Genomic DNA, 16846 nt, shown 5'->3' on the forward strand with positions numbered 1-16846 from the left:
CTGATGAACAGGGCACGTCTCCCATGGGCAGAAGGCTGGGGACCCAGTGACACCCCAGCTGAAGGTCCAGGTCCAAGACTCAACTCTGTCCCAAGAGTGCATCCCAGAGCTGCAGCCAGTGCTGGGAGATGCTGGCAGCTCTCCACTGGCCTCTGACCCACCAAGGGCCAGTCAGTGTGTACATGACTGCCTGGTGGTGCCCTGGCCCTGGGACAAGAGGGCCCTTTCAGCACAGAGTGACGAGGCCCTTAGGAATGCATCTACATCCTGTCCTCAGTACATCCCATAGCCACAGAGCCCTGGGGACTTGGCCTCCATCTGCTCTGTCTGGAGCCCCATGTGAGCATCAGGCTGTGCTCTGTCTCTGGACAGGCAGCAGGGCCAGGGATAGCTCCTGTCCCCAAGGGCAGAGGCTTAAGCCTCTCTAGTGGAGCAGTGGCTCAGCATCAGGGAGCCTGTCTGTGACCCCAGAGCATTCCAGGACTTCATGACCATGGCCAGAGGCTCCAAGCAGAGAGGCCCCAGGGTACAGGGCTACAGAGCTGGGTGTGATCTCAGCTCACACTTCATACCCAGCTGGTCCCAGCACCACCACAAAGCCCCAGACACCCACTGAGCGCCAACATTGCTTTATTTGGAAGGTGAATCCATTGGCACCTGAAAGGAGGGTGTAGGGGGATAGAGCTGGTGTGACAGACAGGGCTGCAGAAAGCCAGGAGAAGGCACTTGTGGTGGCAGAGTCACCGAGGGCATTTTGGACAGCCTGGGCCAAGGGCTGCACCAGAATAAGGCAGAGGCAGGTGGTGTCAGGGACCAGCCTTGACACAGAGCACAGACAGCATGTCCTACCCAGGGAAGGGGTACATGGCCTGGGGCTTGGCAGGGCCCCTGAGCATGATGGGGTATCCACTGGGACAGCATATCATGATGGAAGTGGTGACCCAGTACCAAACCCAGAACCCTTCAAGCCCCCAGGGGAATGATGGCTGTTGCTCTCCACCACAACAAAAGGCTCCAGGAACCCCAGGCAACAGGCAGCTAAGGCCCGCTGCTGGGGACACACATCTCACTGATCTGAGTCTACATAGAGACTGGAGCAGACCCTTCCTTGCACTGGGAGGAATAGCGAGGACCTGCCTCCAGGCAGAGTGAGGAGGGCTTGTGGCAGGGCAGACCTAGCACGGTGCTGCTGCAAAAATTCTGTCTCTGGCTGCCCATTTCTCTAGTCAGCCCTATATGGCCTCGTCAGGGCTTGGCACGTGGTGGGTTGTGGAGGCTGATCCAGGGCTGGGCTGGCTCCAGTGCCAGTGTCCTCTTCTGTTCTCCAAGGCAGGCTGTGCTCCCACAATGCCTGGCTCCGGATCCCCCATGGCCAGAGTGCCAGGACAGCCTAGCACTGCCATGCTGCAATGCTCACTCTTCCCCTCCACCTCACCACAGTCTCCAGGCACTGCCCAGTCTCAGAGAGTCCAGAGATGAAAATTTTCCAGGATGGTATACCAAGTGCTGCAGAGACAGGCAGGGCTCAAGGCTGGTCTCCAGAACAATTAGTGAGGCTGTTTCTGTCCCTTTTGGAGTAACCTGGCTCCAGGGCTGGTTCAGTGGCTCTGGGCGGCTTGGAGCCACAAACCTCTCTGCAGGGACAGCAGGAGGAGAGAACAACCCCTTGACTGGCTCCTCTTAACCCCTGGGGCACCCAGCCTCATCCTAGGACTGTACAAACTCCAGGGCTGGAGGAATTTACCCCCTGCCCAGGGTCACAGAACAGGTTATGGCTTCACTTGTCCTTCCCCTCCCTCCACAGCAATGGAGGCCTTGCTGCCCTGCTCAATCTCCAGACTGGACTGGGGTGATGCTGGATCTGGCTGTGCAGTATCTGGGTGTCTCCACACCCCCCGAGTGCAGGGCAGGAAGGCACTGAGCACTTTGGCACTCCAATAAGATGAAGGATGTTTTCAGGCCAGACAGAAGAAGGAGGCCAGGCTGGGGAAGCCAAGTTCAGAGCCTCCCTTAGGGAATTGTAGAGACACCAAGCAGCTGGAATAGCAAGACGGGGCTGCCAGCAGATCAGGGGGGTTTATGCCCATCCAACTCCACTAGGCACTGCTGCCCCCAGCTCAGCTCCCCCAGGCCAGTCCCCCTCCACCCCAAGGAAAAGTCAGCACCCACCTGAGCATGCAGCATCTGCAAGACCAGGGGCAGGGGATTTTGGCTTGAGTCCTAGGGGGGCTCCCAAAGACTGGTATCCCTCTTAAGGGCTCTCCATTTGAGTCCTTCCACTTGCAGTAGCCAACGTTTGTCCAGGGGTGGGAGAAGGGCCTGTGCAGTGGCTGGGTGTCCACGCTGTCTCGGTGCGCTGCAGGGGAAGCCGTGCTCGGTGAAGGCCTCTGTCTGTCCATCCATCTGTGCAGGAGTCTCTGGAGGAATTGCAGTGCAGTCAGCCAGAAGGGGATGGGGCGGCAGGGGCATTTCATCCCAAGGCAGGCTGTGTTCTGTCTGTGGCTGAGAAGGGGAGCCAAGTGGCACAGGGTCTTAGATGATGTCTCGCTGGTCCTGGCAACGCCGTGACAGGCAATAGAGCCCAGAGAAGAGGTACAGGCAGGCAGTGATGCCCCCGCAGATGGAGGCGCTCAGGTAGGCACTGTACAGGCAGTGCTGGCTGTAGCCCGGCAGGTTGCAAAAGCTTCTCTGTTTAGCCTTGTGACCCATGATGCCAGTGGCAGCTGCGTAGAGCCCCACACCCAGGGCCAGGTCGTGCACCAGGTTGGTGAGGAGCCAGCGGGAGCCCAGCCAGGGCACCATCTCCCAGCGCCCCAGCAGGCTCAGCCCAAAGAGGGCCAAGGTGAGAAGCCAGACCAGGACGGCGGCAAACAGAGCGAAGTGGGCCGCTCCCTCGTACTTATGAGCCGCTACCGTCACCCAGAAGGCAGCGCCCAGAGCCAGTTGCCCCAGGCGTAGCAGGCCCAGCGGGCTCCGCAGGTAGGCGCGATGGAGGCTGAGCGAGCCGCGGGCCGGCGGCCCCGGGGGCGGCGGCACCGTCGGGGGAGCCGTGCGGGCCATGGTGCAGCCCTGCCTGCTCCGGCGCTGCTCGGGCGGGACTCAGGGCAGCGACTTCCTCCCCGACCGTTGCCAAACATCTGGCACTTAGCGGTCCACCCCGCGCGGGGCCCCTCTCCCCTCCTCTCCTCTCCTCCCCGCCCCGCCTCCCCGCCCCGCCGCACCTCCCGCCAGCCCATCGGACACCCGAGGGCCGACGCGGATGCGCCGTCGGGCAGGGATCGCCGCGCCCCTCCCGTCCTGATGCCGCCGGGCATGACCACAACGCGGGGCACAAGGGGCGGAGGGAGGACGTGGGAGATGGCGACCGATGCCGGCGGCGGGGCCCGGGGACCGCGCTCCGGGATCCCGTGCGGCGGCCGGCGGGGGGCGCGCGCCGGGGCTCCCCTTACGTCATCCGGGATTCCCCTCGGAGTGATGCGCGGCCCGGCCCCGCCCCGGGGCGAGGCCCGCACCCCGCCCATGACGTCATCCGCGCCACGTGGCCTCCTCAGCGAAGAGAGGCTGCCCCGCCCCTCGGCGCCGATTGGTCCTGGCAGGGGAGGGGGCGGGGCGGCACGCGGCGGGTGAATGAATGGGGCGCGCGGCCGTGGCGCGACCCCGGTGCGGTGGCGGGAAGCGGGCCCGGGAACGCGGCGGGCGCCAGGCGGGGCCGCCACCGCCAGGTCTGTGCGAGGGGACGGTGGGCGCGGGGCGGCGGCGGAGCGAAAGTGGGTCACGGCAGGGCCCAGCGCCCCGGGCAGGGCGGGACCGGACTTGCGTGCCGCGGCGTGAGCCGGGGCGTCTCCCGCGTTCCCGGGCGGCCCCGCCTGCGCGGCTGGCCCCCTGCCTGGCGTCCCGTACCGCCCTTCCCCCGATGCCCCCCCTTCCTCACTGGGCATCCGCGCCGGATCCCGGGGAAGGCGGACCGGACCGGGCGGCGAGACCGGAGCCTGACGCCAACTGTTCGGTGCCCGCGGCGGCCGGGGCCATGGGCACTCCGGCCTCGGTGGTGAGCGACTCCCCGGGACGGGCGGCGCCCGCAACCCGCGCCCGTAAATGGGCCTCGGCTAACATCTTCCAGGGTGTGGGGCTGCGAGAGCTGCGGAGCCTGTTCCGGAGCGGCGGGGCCGAGCGGCCCGAGGAGCGAGCCCGCCTCGTCTGGCGGTACGCGGGGCAGCGGCGCATGGCGCGGGCCCTGCGGCGGCTTCGGCGCCGGCGACCAGCCCAGCCCGGCGGTGGGATGGCAGCGCTGCGGCGCTTCCAACACCTTCGGTAGGTGCGGCCCGCGGCGGCGGAGCAACTGGGGGAAGCGCGGCCGGGCCACGCCGTTAACTCACACCTCTTGCCCGTAGGATCGCGGAGAAGAAGCTGGAGGGTGACCGCGGGGCCGAGACAGGCTCGGGCTCCACGTAGCAGCGCTGAGTGGCTGGGCCGTGGAGAGCAGCTCTCCCAGGACCTTAAGTGTACTGGGCTGGATGCAATGAATGGTTAATAAAGGGTGGACGGTGGTGGCTGGAGGAGGCTCTGGTTTTGTCCTGCCCATCCCTGAGTGGAAGAACCATGGTCCAGGCTGTTGTATGCACCTGGTGCAAGGGGAACAGCCCCACCACACCACGGGTCAGGTTGGAACAGACCTGTGGGTCAGCTGTAGAGCAGATGTCACAGGATTACATCCAGATCGTTCTTAAATATCTCTTGTGAGGGAGACTCCACAGCCTCTCTGGGTAATACGTTCTAGTGCACAGTCACACAGTAACCCCCCTGGCACAGTCACAGGAACAACTGAAGAACAAGCTACATGCTGCCCTTCGCAAGAAGGAATGCTTGGAAGAGAGAGCGATTCTCCAGGGAAATATTTCTCTCCTGGAAGACCAGCTGGCCAAGCTGGAGGAGGGTAGTGCACAGGAGAACAGAGAAGTCATCAGGGACATTCTGAAGCTGGAGGAGCTGAAGCAGGAGGTATGCAGCCTCACTGCCAAATGAGCAAAGCTCCAGACCACGGTCCTGTGGCTGAAGGAGGAGAAGCAGCTGCAGGAAGCAGCTCTGCAGTTTGAATGTGGCCACTTCGAGGAGGAGAAGCGGCAGATGGGCAGCCTGATCTCCAGCCTCCAGAGCTCCCTCTCCAAGAGTCACTGAGCCCAGGAGAGACTGGAGCAGGACCTGCAGACACAGGATGCCAAGGGACAGCCTGGGCAGCTGGTTGCCCTCAATGCCCAGCATGAGCAAACAGGAAAGGGACTCTGTCCTGCAGCTGCTGGAGCTGCTGCAGGAGGCAAGTACATCCCTGTGCAGGTACATATGGGTAGCAGCCATGGGCTGAGGAGCCTTGACCTGCTCTAGGATGCTGCAGAGGCACAGATGTAGCCAGCTGAATGGCAGCTCTGTTATTCAGACGGTTGCATGGTTTAAATACATTACATACATTTCTACAGTGCATTAGAACAATACATTTTGGGTCAGTCAAATGCAGCTGGGCCTGGCTAGGAATTGGGATCTCCACTGCTGCCCCCTCTGTGCTTACACAGCCAGTGCTGAGCCCCCTCCCCATTGCAGGAGTCAAAGCAGCTGCTCTGCCTTCCCAGCTTCACCTGCTTTCATCCCTCTCATTCCCCAAAGATGGGCTAACAGGACAGCAAGACCCAACACTGACTTTCCCCAGCAGCCTGAGAAGTCACAGCTCAAGGCAAGCAGGTGCAGGCAGCAGCCCTGGTGCTCTTTTATACAACATAAGCTCAGCAGCCGCTGGTGAGAGGGGGGCTCCCTGCCTCCTCCACCCACAGCAGGCCTGCAAGATTGTCAGCTCCAGGGCAGCCAGGAGTCCATGCTGGTCCCCCAGTGCTCCCACCCATGTGGTGGAAGAGCCCCTCCGGCCCTTCCCCGGCAGCCCCTGCCCCTCAGAGGGTCCCCTAGGCACAGACAAGGCTGGCACCATGCTGGCTGCACAGCAGCCAGGGAGCTTGCTGGGAGAGGGGAAAAAGTCAAGCAAGAGCAGCCATGGAGACCAGGCAGGAGAAATGGACTGGGGCAGAAGGGGAGAGCTCCCATGGGAAAGCTCTGCAAAGCCACCTGCTCTGCACAGGAACAAGCCAGCACCTTTTTCCCCCTAGTGTCTAACTGCATGTCCCTCTTATGTCCCCTCCTCAAGCCTCTAGCCAGAGAACAGCCGTTCATTGTGGTCCCTGCTACACCAGTGGGCAGCAGGAACTCCCCCTGAGGAAAGCAGCGTGCACGGGGTTGGGGCACCAGAGGGACAGTGGAGGAGTACAGCACACCCTCAGGGAAATGGAGTGGGTATCACCTGCTAAAGGCCTTCCCAGCCAAGCAGCTGGCATGGTGGGGAAAAAAAGGGCCAGTGGCTGATGTGAAGGGCTGGACGGATCCTGGCTCTGTTCATCCCAGCCCCAAGCAGGGGTGCTCAGAACCGCATGCAGGCCAAGGAACAGAGGCAGGGGCAGGGTCCCAACCATGCCACAGTTCCTGGCAGATTCCCACACCTCCCCCTGGCCTCTGCCCCAGGCAGTGCACCAAGCTCCAATGGAGCTGCGGAGGGACCATGCCAATCTGCGTGGCTCCTCCAGTTCAGCTGCAGGTTCCTCCAGCCGCATCTGCTCGCTCTACCCCGAAGGTTGAGTCCCAGCCGCAGGAGCCAGCAGTGGCCCAGCTCCTCTCGCAGCGCTAGTCCAAGGTGGCCAAGCCCTGCCCGTGGCTCCCACAGCTACCACCATGAGAAGAAAGGCTTCCGGCTCTGGAAGCTCTGTGTGTAGGACTCACTGGCGGAGCGCTGGTGGGATCGTGCTGTTTCCACAATCACAGGTGGCATCTGAACCAGGTGCAGTGGACTCTTCCCATCTTTCAATGCCTGAGTCAGGTTCAGAATCTGTATGACAGAACAGAGCAATGACTGAGCTGCCCTGCCAGAGCAATAGAGAGCATCCACTCCAGCAGCCTTCCTGCCAAAAAGGCAGGACAAGGCTTCCTACCTCATCCATCTGTCTTCCCTATGCACAGCTTACCTGGCCTCTCATGACAGCAATCTGCTTGTGAAACTGTCCCCGGTCAAAGCCAGGGTCTTTCTGCAAGAGAGAGAGCAAAGAGAGCAAATGAGATCCACCCACTGCTTCATGCTGTGAACAAGATGTCTATTTCTCAAGTCAGCCCCTCTCCCTGTCCTGTCCTATGGCTTTCCTGCTTCTCCAACACTGAATCTTCAGCTCCTGGCAGAAGGATAACCCTGCTGTGCCTCAGCCCAGAAATACTGCCACCTTTCTGTATCTGCAACCTTGACAGGCAGCTCCCCAACACCACGCCCACTTTTTCTCCTCATCGCCTTCACCCACTCCTCCAGCTCACCTTGAAGAGCTCATACAGATCTTCCTCCAGGTCCTTCACAAAGTTGGGGTCTGAGATCTTGGGAAGAATCAGGTCCTTGATCTCCTGTGAAAAGGGGATTTTGGCCTGGGGCAGCCATGCCCAGTAGAATGGATCTGTGGAAGGACGCAAGAGACATTAGAACTGGGGAAAGCAATGCATGGTGCCACATGCCCCAGGACATTAGATTCCCTGCATCTGGGACACAGGGTCCAGCATCTGCCTTCTACAGTCTCTGCTGAGGAGCTGCCCATGAACCCAGAAGTTGCAGAGGTACAACCCTAGCCCTCTCCTCTACAGTCCTTGAGGAGGATGCCCAAGCATGGAGTTGTATGGCTTGCCATGGTGCCTTGGCATAGCCTGAGGGACTCACATGCTCTCCAGGAGTCCGGGTGCTTCAAGGGAAAGGCCAAACCATTGTCTATAGCAGCCAGCTTGATGATGGGCTCCTTCACCACCACCCAGTCGCTGTCCTGGAAGGAAGGTGAAGCGTGTCACAAGAAGGTCCTCCCAGGAACAGTCCTTCTACTCCCTGCAGCCCCGCTCTCAGGATCTCTGCCTTGGCTACCACATAGGCACAGCAGCCTCTTGCCTGGTGGCACAGTCCCTTAACTTCAGGGAAACATAGTCTGCTTTGAGTGGGAAGGGGGACAAAGCTGTTTCCCCCCCAGGTCTCACTTGAAGGTCCAGCAACACCAGTTTTCCCCACAGAGTTCAACTGCATCCTCACAAAGTCCCAGTAGGTCACAAACCACCAACATAAATAGTAACAAAAGGCCCAGGAGACAAGATCAGGCCTCAACACATTTGGAAACCCAAGCCAGATGGGAAATTCCTGTCCTGCCTGTCAAGCAGGCAGCTTCCAGGAGCAGAGTCCCTGTGTTGCCCCTGCCCAAGAACAGCCACTCACCCGCACGCCTGCGCTGTCCAGGGGACAGTCATACTTGATGAGCCAGTTGTCATTGCCCCGATCTGCAGGGAGATAAAACCAGCTGTGTCAGCACCAGGGCCTCCCTGCACCACAGAAGACAATTCCTCCTCTGACCAAGAAGTGAGACAGACACATTTTAGGCACAAACTCCCAGAGCCCTTAAACTTGCTGCTGGCATGGGAAGCCATATCAAGCCCCTCACAGACAGCCCTAGATGTCCACATATCACCAGCTCCCAAGAGAAAGGTCAGCCTGCAAGCCCCAGAGTGCAACCTCAATCCCTTCCAGCCTGACAGAAATTCAGGAATATGGTGTGAAGTGGGATACAGGGGCACAATTAGGTGCTGGATTTGTGGATGTCCCTGGATCCTCACAGCTGGCAAACTTTCACCTGAGCACTGTGGTAGACCAAGATCTGCCAGTAAACTGGCCAGCAGCCAGAGCCTCAGGTGGTGAGCAGCCCAGCAGCTGCACTCTGCCTCGAGGCAGATGTCACGTGGCAGCAACTGAGGGAGAGGAGTTTCAGGTGCAGGGAAAAGCCACCAAAACTCTCTTCCTCCCCTTTCTCCAGCATGGTAGGACATGAAGGAGCAGGCAGCATCCAGCCCAGCATCTGGCCCCACCTGTGTTCCTGATGATGTAATCCAGCACCACCAGCCGCTCGAACTGCAGCAGCAGCTGCCGATTAGTGTTCTCCGGGAGCGGCTCAGCTTCAAACCTCCTCAGCCAGTAGTCTGCATCCTTGTAGCCTTCCACAAAGAGCTGGAAGGAGCCCACCTGTAGCAAGGACAGGCTGCATTACAGAAGGCCACAGTGCCTGGGGAGGTGCCAACAGGCAGGCGTGGAGACTTGCAGCCCTACCTTGGGTGGCAGACCAATGCGGTTGAAGCGCTGACCAACTTTCGGCACCTTCTCCAGGGCCAGCCTCTTTCCTCGGGACTTCACCCTGTCAATGGCACTGTAGTTAAAGGTCTCACTGGCCAGATACACCACCTGGAGGGACATGAGCACAGTCAGCAGGGGCCTCTGGCAAGTCACAGGATTGCCCAATAAAACCAATATGCAGCATTTCCCACAGCTCCGCCCAGCACAAGGATCCCCAGAGTTTAAGCAGGAACAGTCCTAGTCTGGAGCACCTGATCTCCTAGGTCAGCAGTGCCACAAAGTGCAAGCAGAGCTTTGTGGAAGCACACAAAAGCCTCCCCAGAACAAGACCCCAGCAGCTGGCCCCTCACCTTTGTGCGGGGAACAATGTTGAGTTCCAGTTTCTGGTCTACCAGGCTGGCACCTGCCTCCGACAGGTAGCCCTGGTTCAGGACAAGGCAGTCTCTCCCAAAGCAGCACGGGCAGCACAACTTCTGTAGCCACTTGGTCCACTTGGGGTTCAGCTGCCCATATGGCTCCTCATTCTTGGGCTTGAAGACGCCAATGATTTTCTGTGAGTGGGAGAGAAGAGGGCTGAGTCCAGGAAGTTGACAGGGCTGGGACATCTTCCCCAGCCTACAGCGGGAACACTAAGGAACAGGTCCAGAACTGCTCCTCATTAGGATAATAACCAGCCTCCTGGAACCAGGCAAAACCCCACAGCTCCTGGGAGGGAGGTGGGCAGAGCTGGGAAGAACCCCCCCCTCCAGCCACTACCCCATCCAACAAGAACAGGGTGCTGCCCAGAGACCTTTATACCCAACATGTGTCCCAAAAAACACTACTGATAATGCAGGCTCCTGGTAAACACATCAGTCTCATTCCAGTGACCTTTGGATAGCTGGGGAAAGCTACTGCTCATTGTTGGTCATTATGTCCACACAGGAAAGGGACAGCTATAGCAATCCCTGCCCTGGCTCAAAAATCCATTCAACAGAGCTGATCCCAAACTGACCAGAGGAAAAGGATCATAACAGCCAAGCACTTGCAGGGCACCTGAGGAGCCAGGGCTCTCTGCTGGGGGATCCAGCAGAAGGGTTGACTCTCTGGATAAACTGTGGATGAGACAGCACAGGCAGCTCCAAACTGGCCACCAGCTGTTACCAGCAGCAGTCCCAGCCCCTCAATCCAGCCTCACATACACCAGCCCAACAGTGGGGACAGCAGAGTAGGTACCCTGCTGCCACAGAGGGCACAGGAGCCGTGTGCAGGGCACTGCACCACCACTGAGCCAGTGCTGCCACGGCACACAGAGGAGAAAAGGGCTGGGACACGAGCAAGGCTACCTGTCCCCACAAGTCAGGCATCCCTGGGGGGCTGGCAGTCCCTGCTCTGGGGTGACTCAGCAGCACATGCAACCAGGCCTTCTCCCCATGGCTACTGCTAACCCTGGCCTGAGTGGGCATCACTTCCCCAAGCTGAACTCCCAGCAGAATGTGGAAGTAGAACATGAGTCCCAGTGCTTCAGCAGGGAATCTCAATGCAATCCTAGTCTGTCAAAGGCAAAAAGCCAGGGCAGAGCAAGCAGAACCAAGGTTTTGTTCACCAAGAAGACAGAACGGAAGGGTTTGAGGGAACAGGATCACTTGAGCCACATCCTGATCACATGGTGGAGCCACTTTCCCTAGGCAGGCAGGAAAGCCCCACATGGCTGTCACACGACTGTCAACCCATCCTTGGATATAAGCCCGCAAAGAGGCCTGTCAGGAGCTCTGGCAGCATGAAGCCCTGTGCTCCATGGAACCAATCCAGCAGAGCAAGGCCCAGCCAGGCAGGGACAGTGTGGAAGAAGAAACCAGAAGCCTGGCAGCACAGCATCCCCTTCCAGACAGACCCGTGCCGAGAGCAGCACTGACAGGGAAAACAGGTCTGCCTGGTGCCAGCAGCAAGGCAGAGGGAGCCTGGCCAGCACAGAGGAGCAGCTGGCAGTGGGGTAATCATAACCATGGGGGTTGGCCAGCACAGCCCAACTGGAACAGCTCAGGCCCCAGCAGCCTCAAGGGAAATCATCAACATTCCCCCCAATATCTTCCCTCTGCTGCCCACAATATCTACGTGCCACACTCCCATGCCAACAGTAAAATGCTTTTGATAACCCTGGGCAGCAATCACAGCACCCAGTCACACACCACATTTGCCAACAGCAGGATAACCTGGGGGACCTGCCAGCTGACAATGCCAGCAGTACACAAACTTTGGCTGCTCACACTCATGCTCCAGCAGCTGTCCTTGAGCTTGGGTCTCCTATGGCCAGGCAGCCTCCAGCCTGCAACCCCCAGGCAACTCATCTGGCTGCTCACTCTAGGTCTCAGATTGGGCAATAGGAGGGAGCCGGGTTGAGGCACAAGGGTGTATTTCCCCACATGCCATCAGCTGAGCTGGGAACTGCCTGCCACAACTTCCAGGAGCCAGCTTTCACCCAGAAAGGGAAAAGTAGGACACACCAGAGACTACAGAGCTCACTCCTGCTTCCCTGGAAGCAATTTAGCACACATGTGGCAAGGGAGACACAGGAAACAGCAACAACTCAAGTAACTGGGCAGGGAGCAGCAGGTCACAAGACAAGCCAGCCTGTGCTGCACACTCATCCAGCCACTGGCACAAAGGGCTGCCACACAGCTGACCATGTCTACAGGGGAGTAGCTACATTCCAGACTTTGTCTCCACTATACCAACCACACAGCCACAGAGAAGATATCTCAGTTCAAAAAAAGGCCAAAACCAGCTCAGCCCACAAAGCCACAGCCCTGGGGCTGGAGTCACTGTGTTCAGACGCTGATGCGCGGGCCTTCGGGAGGGGGTAACCCTTCCTCTATGGGCACAATGCCGCAGAAGAGGTTGAATCAGCACTTGGACACTGCTCCCCCGCATTACCGCTGGTCGCACTGTACTCCGCGGAAAGGCTCAGAGCCTCTCCAGCTGCTCCCGCTCCCAGCCAGCGCCCCCCGGAGCTGCGGGGGCAGCACCACCCCCGGCTCGGCCACGCGGGGCCGGGCCCAGCTCACCCCCTGCGGGTCCTTCACGAAGTAGCTGCCGCTGGAGCCCTGCGAGATGCGCTCGGGGTAGATGCCGCGCTCGCTGGCCAGCTCAGCCCGCCGCACCACGTCGGCAAACTCGGGATCCTCGGGAAAGTCGTTGCGCTCCCGCTGCGCGGCCGCCGCCGCCGCCGCTGCCGCCGCCGCCGCCGCCTGGGCCTGCGCCTGGGCCTGCGCCGCCGCCGGGCCCCGCGCCCCGCGCTCCAGCAGCGGCTGCCGCTCGCGGTCGCGGCCGCCGGGGGAGCCGGGAGGGGAGGGCGGCGGGGGCGCGGCGGGCGGGAGGGTGCGCACGGCTCCCCCCGGCAGCCCGTAGTCGGGGCCCTGCGCCCTCTCCGGCGACACCAGCGGGCTCGTCTCGTCCATCGCGCCGCCCGCCCGGCCCCGCCGTGCCGCTGCTGCCGCTTCCGCTTCCGTTCGCGTCACGGCGCCCCGGGGCCCGCTCCGCCCGCCGCCGCACCCCCGCGGCCGCTCCGCCCCTCGTTGTGCCACGCCCAGCCCGGCCGGTGCCGCCGGAACCGCGGGGGCGGCTGCTGCCATGGTGCCGCCGGGGCTAGTTCCGAAGCTCTCGGGCCTCGCACCGTTCGTTCGGGGGGGCCAGGGTGTATTCGCTCCCCGTTACCGGCGCCGCGGCGGCTGGCGCCAGTGCCCTACATAAAGATGGACGCTCTCGAGTGGCCGTGCCCCTTGCTGCCCTTCACAAAGATGGAGGGGCAAGGGCGCTGCCCCTCTGCAGCCACGCCCGCCGTGGGGTGCTCCTTGCCCCACACAAAGATGGCGGCCGGCGAGGGCGTGCTGTGCAGCTGGCCAATGAACAGTGGCGTTGCTGGCGGTTGCCGTGGAAACAGCCAACGGCGAGTGGGGATGGACGCTGGCGGCGTGGCACCGCCCGGCGGGGCGGGGTGCTGGCAGGGGCGGTGGCGGCCGCCGCCCCTCGGCGGGACGCGGTGGGGAGCGGTGTAGGCGGACAGCGCGGAGCCAGGTGAGCGCGGGCCGCGGGTCCCTGCGCCGCCAGCCCCGCCCGCCTCGCTCCCGGGCACGCACCGGGCCCGTGAGCATCGCCACGCGTGTCCCGGTGGTGGGGCGTGCGTGCATCAGCCGTGGGTGCATGAACACACCGGGGTGCGGGTGCTTCAGCCGTGGGTGCACGGACACGGCGGGGGGTGGGCGCATCACCCGCGGGGACAGAGACACGACGGGATATTCGTACCTCGAGGTGTGGGTGCATCACCCGTGGGCGCGGTCACGCCCCCGGACACAGGGGTATGCAGGTATCCCCAGGCGGGGTACGCGCGCATCCCCCGTGGGTGCGTGGCACGGGCGGGATGTCCGTGCCTTTGCCAGAGGACGTGTAATTCAACAGGGCCGTGCACCCCCGGACCGCTGTGCCGTTCGGGCTGTGCTGGGCGCGGTGCCCTGCCTGCGGCGGGCGCGGGACGTGCAGGCTCGGGGTGGAGGGAGCCCAGCGGCTGATGGACAGGCTGGAGTGCTCGTGGGGTGCTCTCCTCCGGGTGAAGTGTCATACCCTGCAGTAGCATCCTCTCCTCCGCCCGGCACGGCTGGGCAGGCTGCAGGGTGGGAGCCGGCGATGCGCTCCCGGTCCCTCCCATCAGCAGAGAGCACTGTTCAGTCGCTGTTTGCCTTGGCTGGGGCCATTCCTCTGGACACAAAGCCCTGGCAAGTTCCTGTTGTGTTCCTGAGTGCCGCGTCCTGCGGTTCCATGTGGTTTATCACCCACCTCTTGGGTGATGGGCAGCCGGCTGTAAGCAGACAGACCCCGCTGAGGTGCTGGGAGCCCCTTCCCACTGCGTGAGCTGCACCGGCAGCTGCTGGAGAGGCAGCGCCCAGCCCACCTGCGGGGCTGTCTCTATTCTGGTCCCTTCCCTGTGTGCTGGGGAGAGCTGTGCTGCGTGGCAGGGCTCTGTGAGGTGTGCAGGGCTTCAGGGACTGCTTGCTGTTGGCAGGCAGGTTTGCAAACCCTGGGCAGCCAAACAAAGCCCTGAAGCCCCAGGATCCTATCTCTGCTGTCCCTCTTAGGAGGAGTGTCCTCTCATCCCTGGCGGTGAGCCAGGTCTGCCCATTCTTGATGCTGAATCTGGAAACCCTACAAGCTCTCTCCTCTCCTGAAGAACTGCCACTGAAAACAATCCAGCAAGCATCTCCTCTCTAAAATGCTTGTTTCTGCCTGGGACTGCCCCAGCAAAGCTGAGAGTAGCCCCTGGCCTGAGCCTGCACAGTGCAGGACCTCTGGGGTTCTGCTAGAGGGCCATGATGGAGGCAGCCAGTTCCTGCCACACTCCTCTTCCTGCCACTCACTCACTCACATTTCACAGGGCTGTGACCCCCGTGGGCTCACATCTCCCTGTGCCCTGCAGTGAGGCGGGCAGCAACCCGAACCTGGCGGCTGGGGTTTCAGAGCCTAGGCAGGACAGCTGTGCTCCTGGGGTCACCTCCTCATCTGTGCTGTGCCCTAGCAGAGCTGTCCCCAGGGCAGACAGGTGCCTCTGTGCAAACTGAGAGGATGCAAAGGCTCTGGGCAAGCTGAGCTGCTCTCCCTGCCCAGCAGCTGTCTGTGCCTCTCCCTGCCAGCTCTTGTCCTGCTGTGCTGGAGGCTGTTGCCATGACCCTCACCAAAGGCTCCTTCACCTACTCCAGCGGGGAGGAGTACCGCGGCGAGTGGAAAGAAGGTGAGATGTGGCAGGAGGGAACGGTGCCACCTGTGCTGGGGGACAAGCAAACCCCACATCTCTGCCCAGCTCCATACTGGGGCAGGTCCCTCCTCTGTCCAGTGCTGCTGATTTCTGCTCTCACTTAGGTCGCAGGCATGGCATCGGACAGCTGACGTTTGCTGATGGCACTGCTTATGTTGGGCACTTTGAGAATGGGCTCTTCCATGGCTGTGGCGTGCTCACCTTCTCCGATGGCTCCAGGTGGGCACAGCACTCCTGCGTGCACCTCCCTGAGCATTCCCACTTGCTGTGGGGAGCTGCTGCCTCAGGAGATCCTCCCACACAGGTACGAGGGGGAGTTTGTGCAGGGCAAGTTCAGTGGCGTTGGAGTCTTCACCCGCTGTGACAACATGACTTTTGAGGGCGAGTTCAAAGGCGGGCGCGTGTATGGCTTCGGTGAGTGCTGGCGGCATGGTGCAGGCATCTGCACGGCCCCTGCTCAGCACAGCCCCTTCCAGCATCTCCTGCTTCCTCCCTCCTTCCCTGGCCCCATCCCTGGGTGGGTGCAGCTCCCTGCCTCTTCACTCCCAGCCCTTCCCTCCCCTCACCAGGTCTCCTGACCTTCCCCGATGGCTCCCACGGCGTGCCCCGCAACGAGGGCTTCTTTGAGAACAACAAGCTGCTGCGGCGGGAGAAGTGCACAGCCATCATCCAGAGGGCCCAGGGTGCCTCCAAGTCTGCTCACAGCCTGACAGTGTGATGGTGCCCCACATCCCCTCCCACCAGAGCAGGGACCCCCTACTTGGGCACTGACTGGCCCTGCTGGCCCTGGAGAAGGGATGTGGCACTGCTGGGTGCCTCCCTGCCCTTCGTCCCCTCCAAGCGTCCCCCTGCCGCTGGAGGGGATGGGATCCTCTGCTCTCCACCCAAGTGCCCTGGGGCAGCCGTGGTGCCTTCTCCTTCTGGCTGTAGCGCTGGCACCTGCTGGAGCAGCAGAAGGACAGGGTGACAGGGGCTTGGCTCCTCTTCCTCCCAGGAAGACTGTGGACCACTACAGCTGCTAGCCAGCTGCAGAGGATGGAGCAGGGGGGTAGGGGCTGGTCCCTGACCCCACTGCCAGGGTGCCTTGGCTGGAAGCTGCTGACTGAACCATGTGCCCCTAGAGAGGCAGCTCCTGGCTCACTTTGCTGCCCTGGTCCTGGAGGCAGGGTGGGCACCCCAGGCATACCGTGTCCTGCACCCTCAGCTCTGGGTGACTGGCCATCCCCCTGCATGCCCAGGGTATGGTGACATTGTGTCCCCAAAGAACCCAGCCTGCTCTCAGGACCAGCCAATGGGCTGTGTTCCCCTCATCCCTGTGCCAATCCACCCACCCACTGCCTTGGGGACATCAGCAGCAGCATCCCCACCAAGAGGAACTGGGGAATGCCCAGCCTGGTGCATGCTGGTGGAGGATGGTAGCAATGGTGAGCAAGGAGAAGGGTCAGCTGGAGCCTGGAATGAGGAACATGAGCAGGGCTGCATGGGGTGCCAGGGCTGGAGCAGGAGGCCCGGGCAGAGTGGGAGGGGATAGAGGTATGGCAAAGGGGCAGGCAGGGAGCACACAGTTCCCCATTTTGCCCCCCACATGCGTCCTTCATCTCCCCACTGCATGCTCACCTTCACCCCCGGTGTGGTCTGGCTGGCTGTGGCACAGGGGTCCCGGCAGCCCTCACTGCCCAGTGCAGGGCTCCAGGGGCCGTGCCCTCCCTGCCAGTCTCTGCCTGCACCGGGTCCCGTGCCTTGCTGTGACCCTGCCTTGTGCTGCTGCCTGCACAGGCTTCAGCTGAGTAAACCATGTTGCCAAACACGTGTGCCATGTCTTTTTTGCTGGGAGCAGGGGC

At 61.6% G+C, this 16846-nt stretch overlaps 4 protein-coding genes across 4 annotated transcripts; 2 read left to right on the forward strand and 2 right to left on the reverse strand.

Annotated features, from left to right (window-relative positions):
- Positions 1-613: 613 nt before the first annotated feature.
- MARVELD1 (MARVEL domain containing 1) lies at positions 614-3060 on the reverse strand (the record flags this gene model as incomplete). Its single annotated transcript, XM_083866941.1, has 1 exon — positions 614-3060. The coding sequence occupies one exon, from the start codon at positions 3058-3060 to the stop codon at positions 2533-2535; it is 528 nt and encodes a 175-aa protein (XP_083723067.1). The 3' UTR covers positions 614-2532.
- Positions 3061-3916: 856 nt separating this feature from the next.
- AVPI1 (arginine vasopressin induced 1) lies at positions 3917-4470 on the forward strand. Its single transcript, XM_083866598.1, has 2 exons — positions 3917-4311; positions 4392-4470. The coding sequence occupies exons 1-2, from the start codon at positions 4028-4030 to the stop codon at positions 4450-4452; spliced, it is 345 nt and encodes a 114-aa protein (XP_083722724.1). The 5' UTR covers positions 3917-4027; the 3' UTR covers positions 4453-4470.
- A 946-nt stretch (positions 4471-5416) lies between these two features.
- On the reverse strand, positions 5417-12665 carry PI4K2A (phosphatidylinositol 4-kinase type 2 alpha). Its single transcript, XM_083866597.1, has 9 exons — positions 12268-12665; positions 9574-9774; positions 9200-9331; positions 8962-9115; positions 8318-8379; positions 7781-7880; positions 7390-7523; positions 7053-7112; positions 5417-6916 (listed from the first exon to the last, which is right to left on the reverse strand). Exons 1-9 carry the CDS (start codon positions 12658-12660, stop codon positions 6755-6757), a joined length of 1398 nt encoding a protein of 465 aa, XP_083722723.1. The 5' UTR covers positions 12661-12665; the 3' UTR covers positions 5417-6754.
- Positions 12666-13199: 534 nt separating this feature from the next.
- Positions 13200-16796, forward strand: MORN4 (MORN repeat containing 4). Its single transcript, XM_083866100.1, has 5 exons — positions 13200-13276; positions 14884-14981; positions 15110-15224; positions 15310-15419; positions 15575-16796. The coding sequence occupies exons 2-5, from the start codon at positions 14915-14917 to the stop codon at positions 15721-15723; spliced, it is 441 nt and encodes a 146-aa protein (XP_083722226.1). The 5' UTR covers positions 13200-13276; positions 14884-14914; the 3' UTR covers positions 15724-16796.
- Positions 16797-16846: the final 50 nt, after the last annotated feature.

The sequence above is a fragment of the Zosterops lateralis genome, assembly GCF_965231275.1.
Source record: "Zosterops lateralis genome assembly, chromosome: 8".
NCBI lineage: Eukaryota > Metazoa > Chordata > Aves > Passeriformes > Zosteropidae > Zosterops > Zosterops lateralis.

Coding starts and splice junctions, on each gene's coding strand:
- AVPI1 (XM_083866598.1), top strand. CDS start 4,028: ATGGGCACTCCGGCCTCGGTGGTGAGCGACTCCCCGGGACGGGCGGCG. Junction 4,312..4,391: donor CGGCGCTTCCAACACCTTCG/GTAGGTGCGGCC, acceptor TCTTGCCCGTAG/GATCGCGGAGAAGAAGCTGG.
- PI4K2A (XM_083866597.1), bottom strand. CDS start 12,660: ATGGACGAGACGAGCCCGCTGGTGTCGCCGGAGAGGGCGCAGGGCCCC. Junction 9,775..12,267: donor TCGTGAAGGACCCGCAGGGG/GTGAGCTGGGCC, acceptor TCCCACTCACAG/AAAATCATTGGCGTCTTCAA. Junction 8,380..8,961: donor TTACATCATCAGGAACACAG/GTGGGGCCAGAT, acceptor ATCTCCCTGCAG/ATCGGGGCAATGACAACTGG.
- MORN4 (XM_083866100.1), top strand. CDS start 14,915: ATGACCCTCACCAAAGGCTCCTTCACCTACTCCAGCGGGGAGGAGTAC. Junction 14,982..15,109: donor CCGCGGCGAGTGGAAAGAAG/GTGAGATGTGGC, acceptor GCTCTCACTTAG/GTCGCAGGCATGGCATCGGA. Junction 15,420..15,574: donor CGGGCGCGTGTATGGCTTCG/GTGAGTGCTGGC, acceptor TCCCCTCACCAG/GTCTCCTGACCTTCCCCGAT.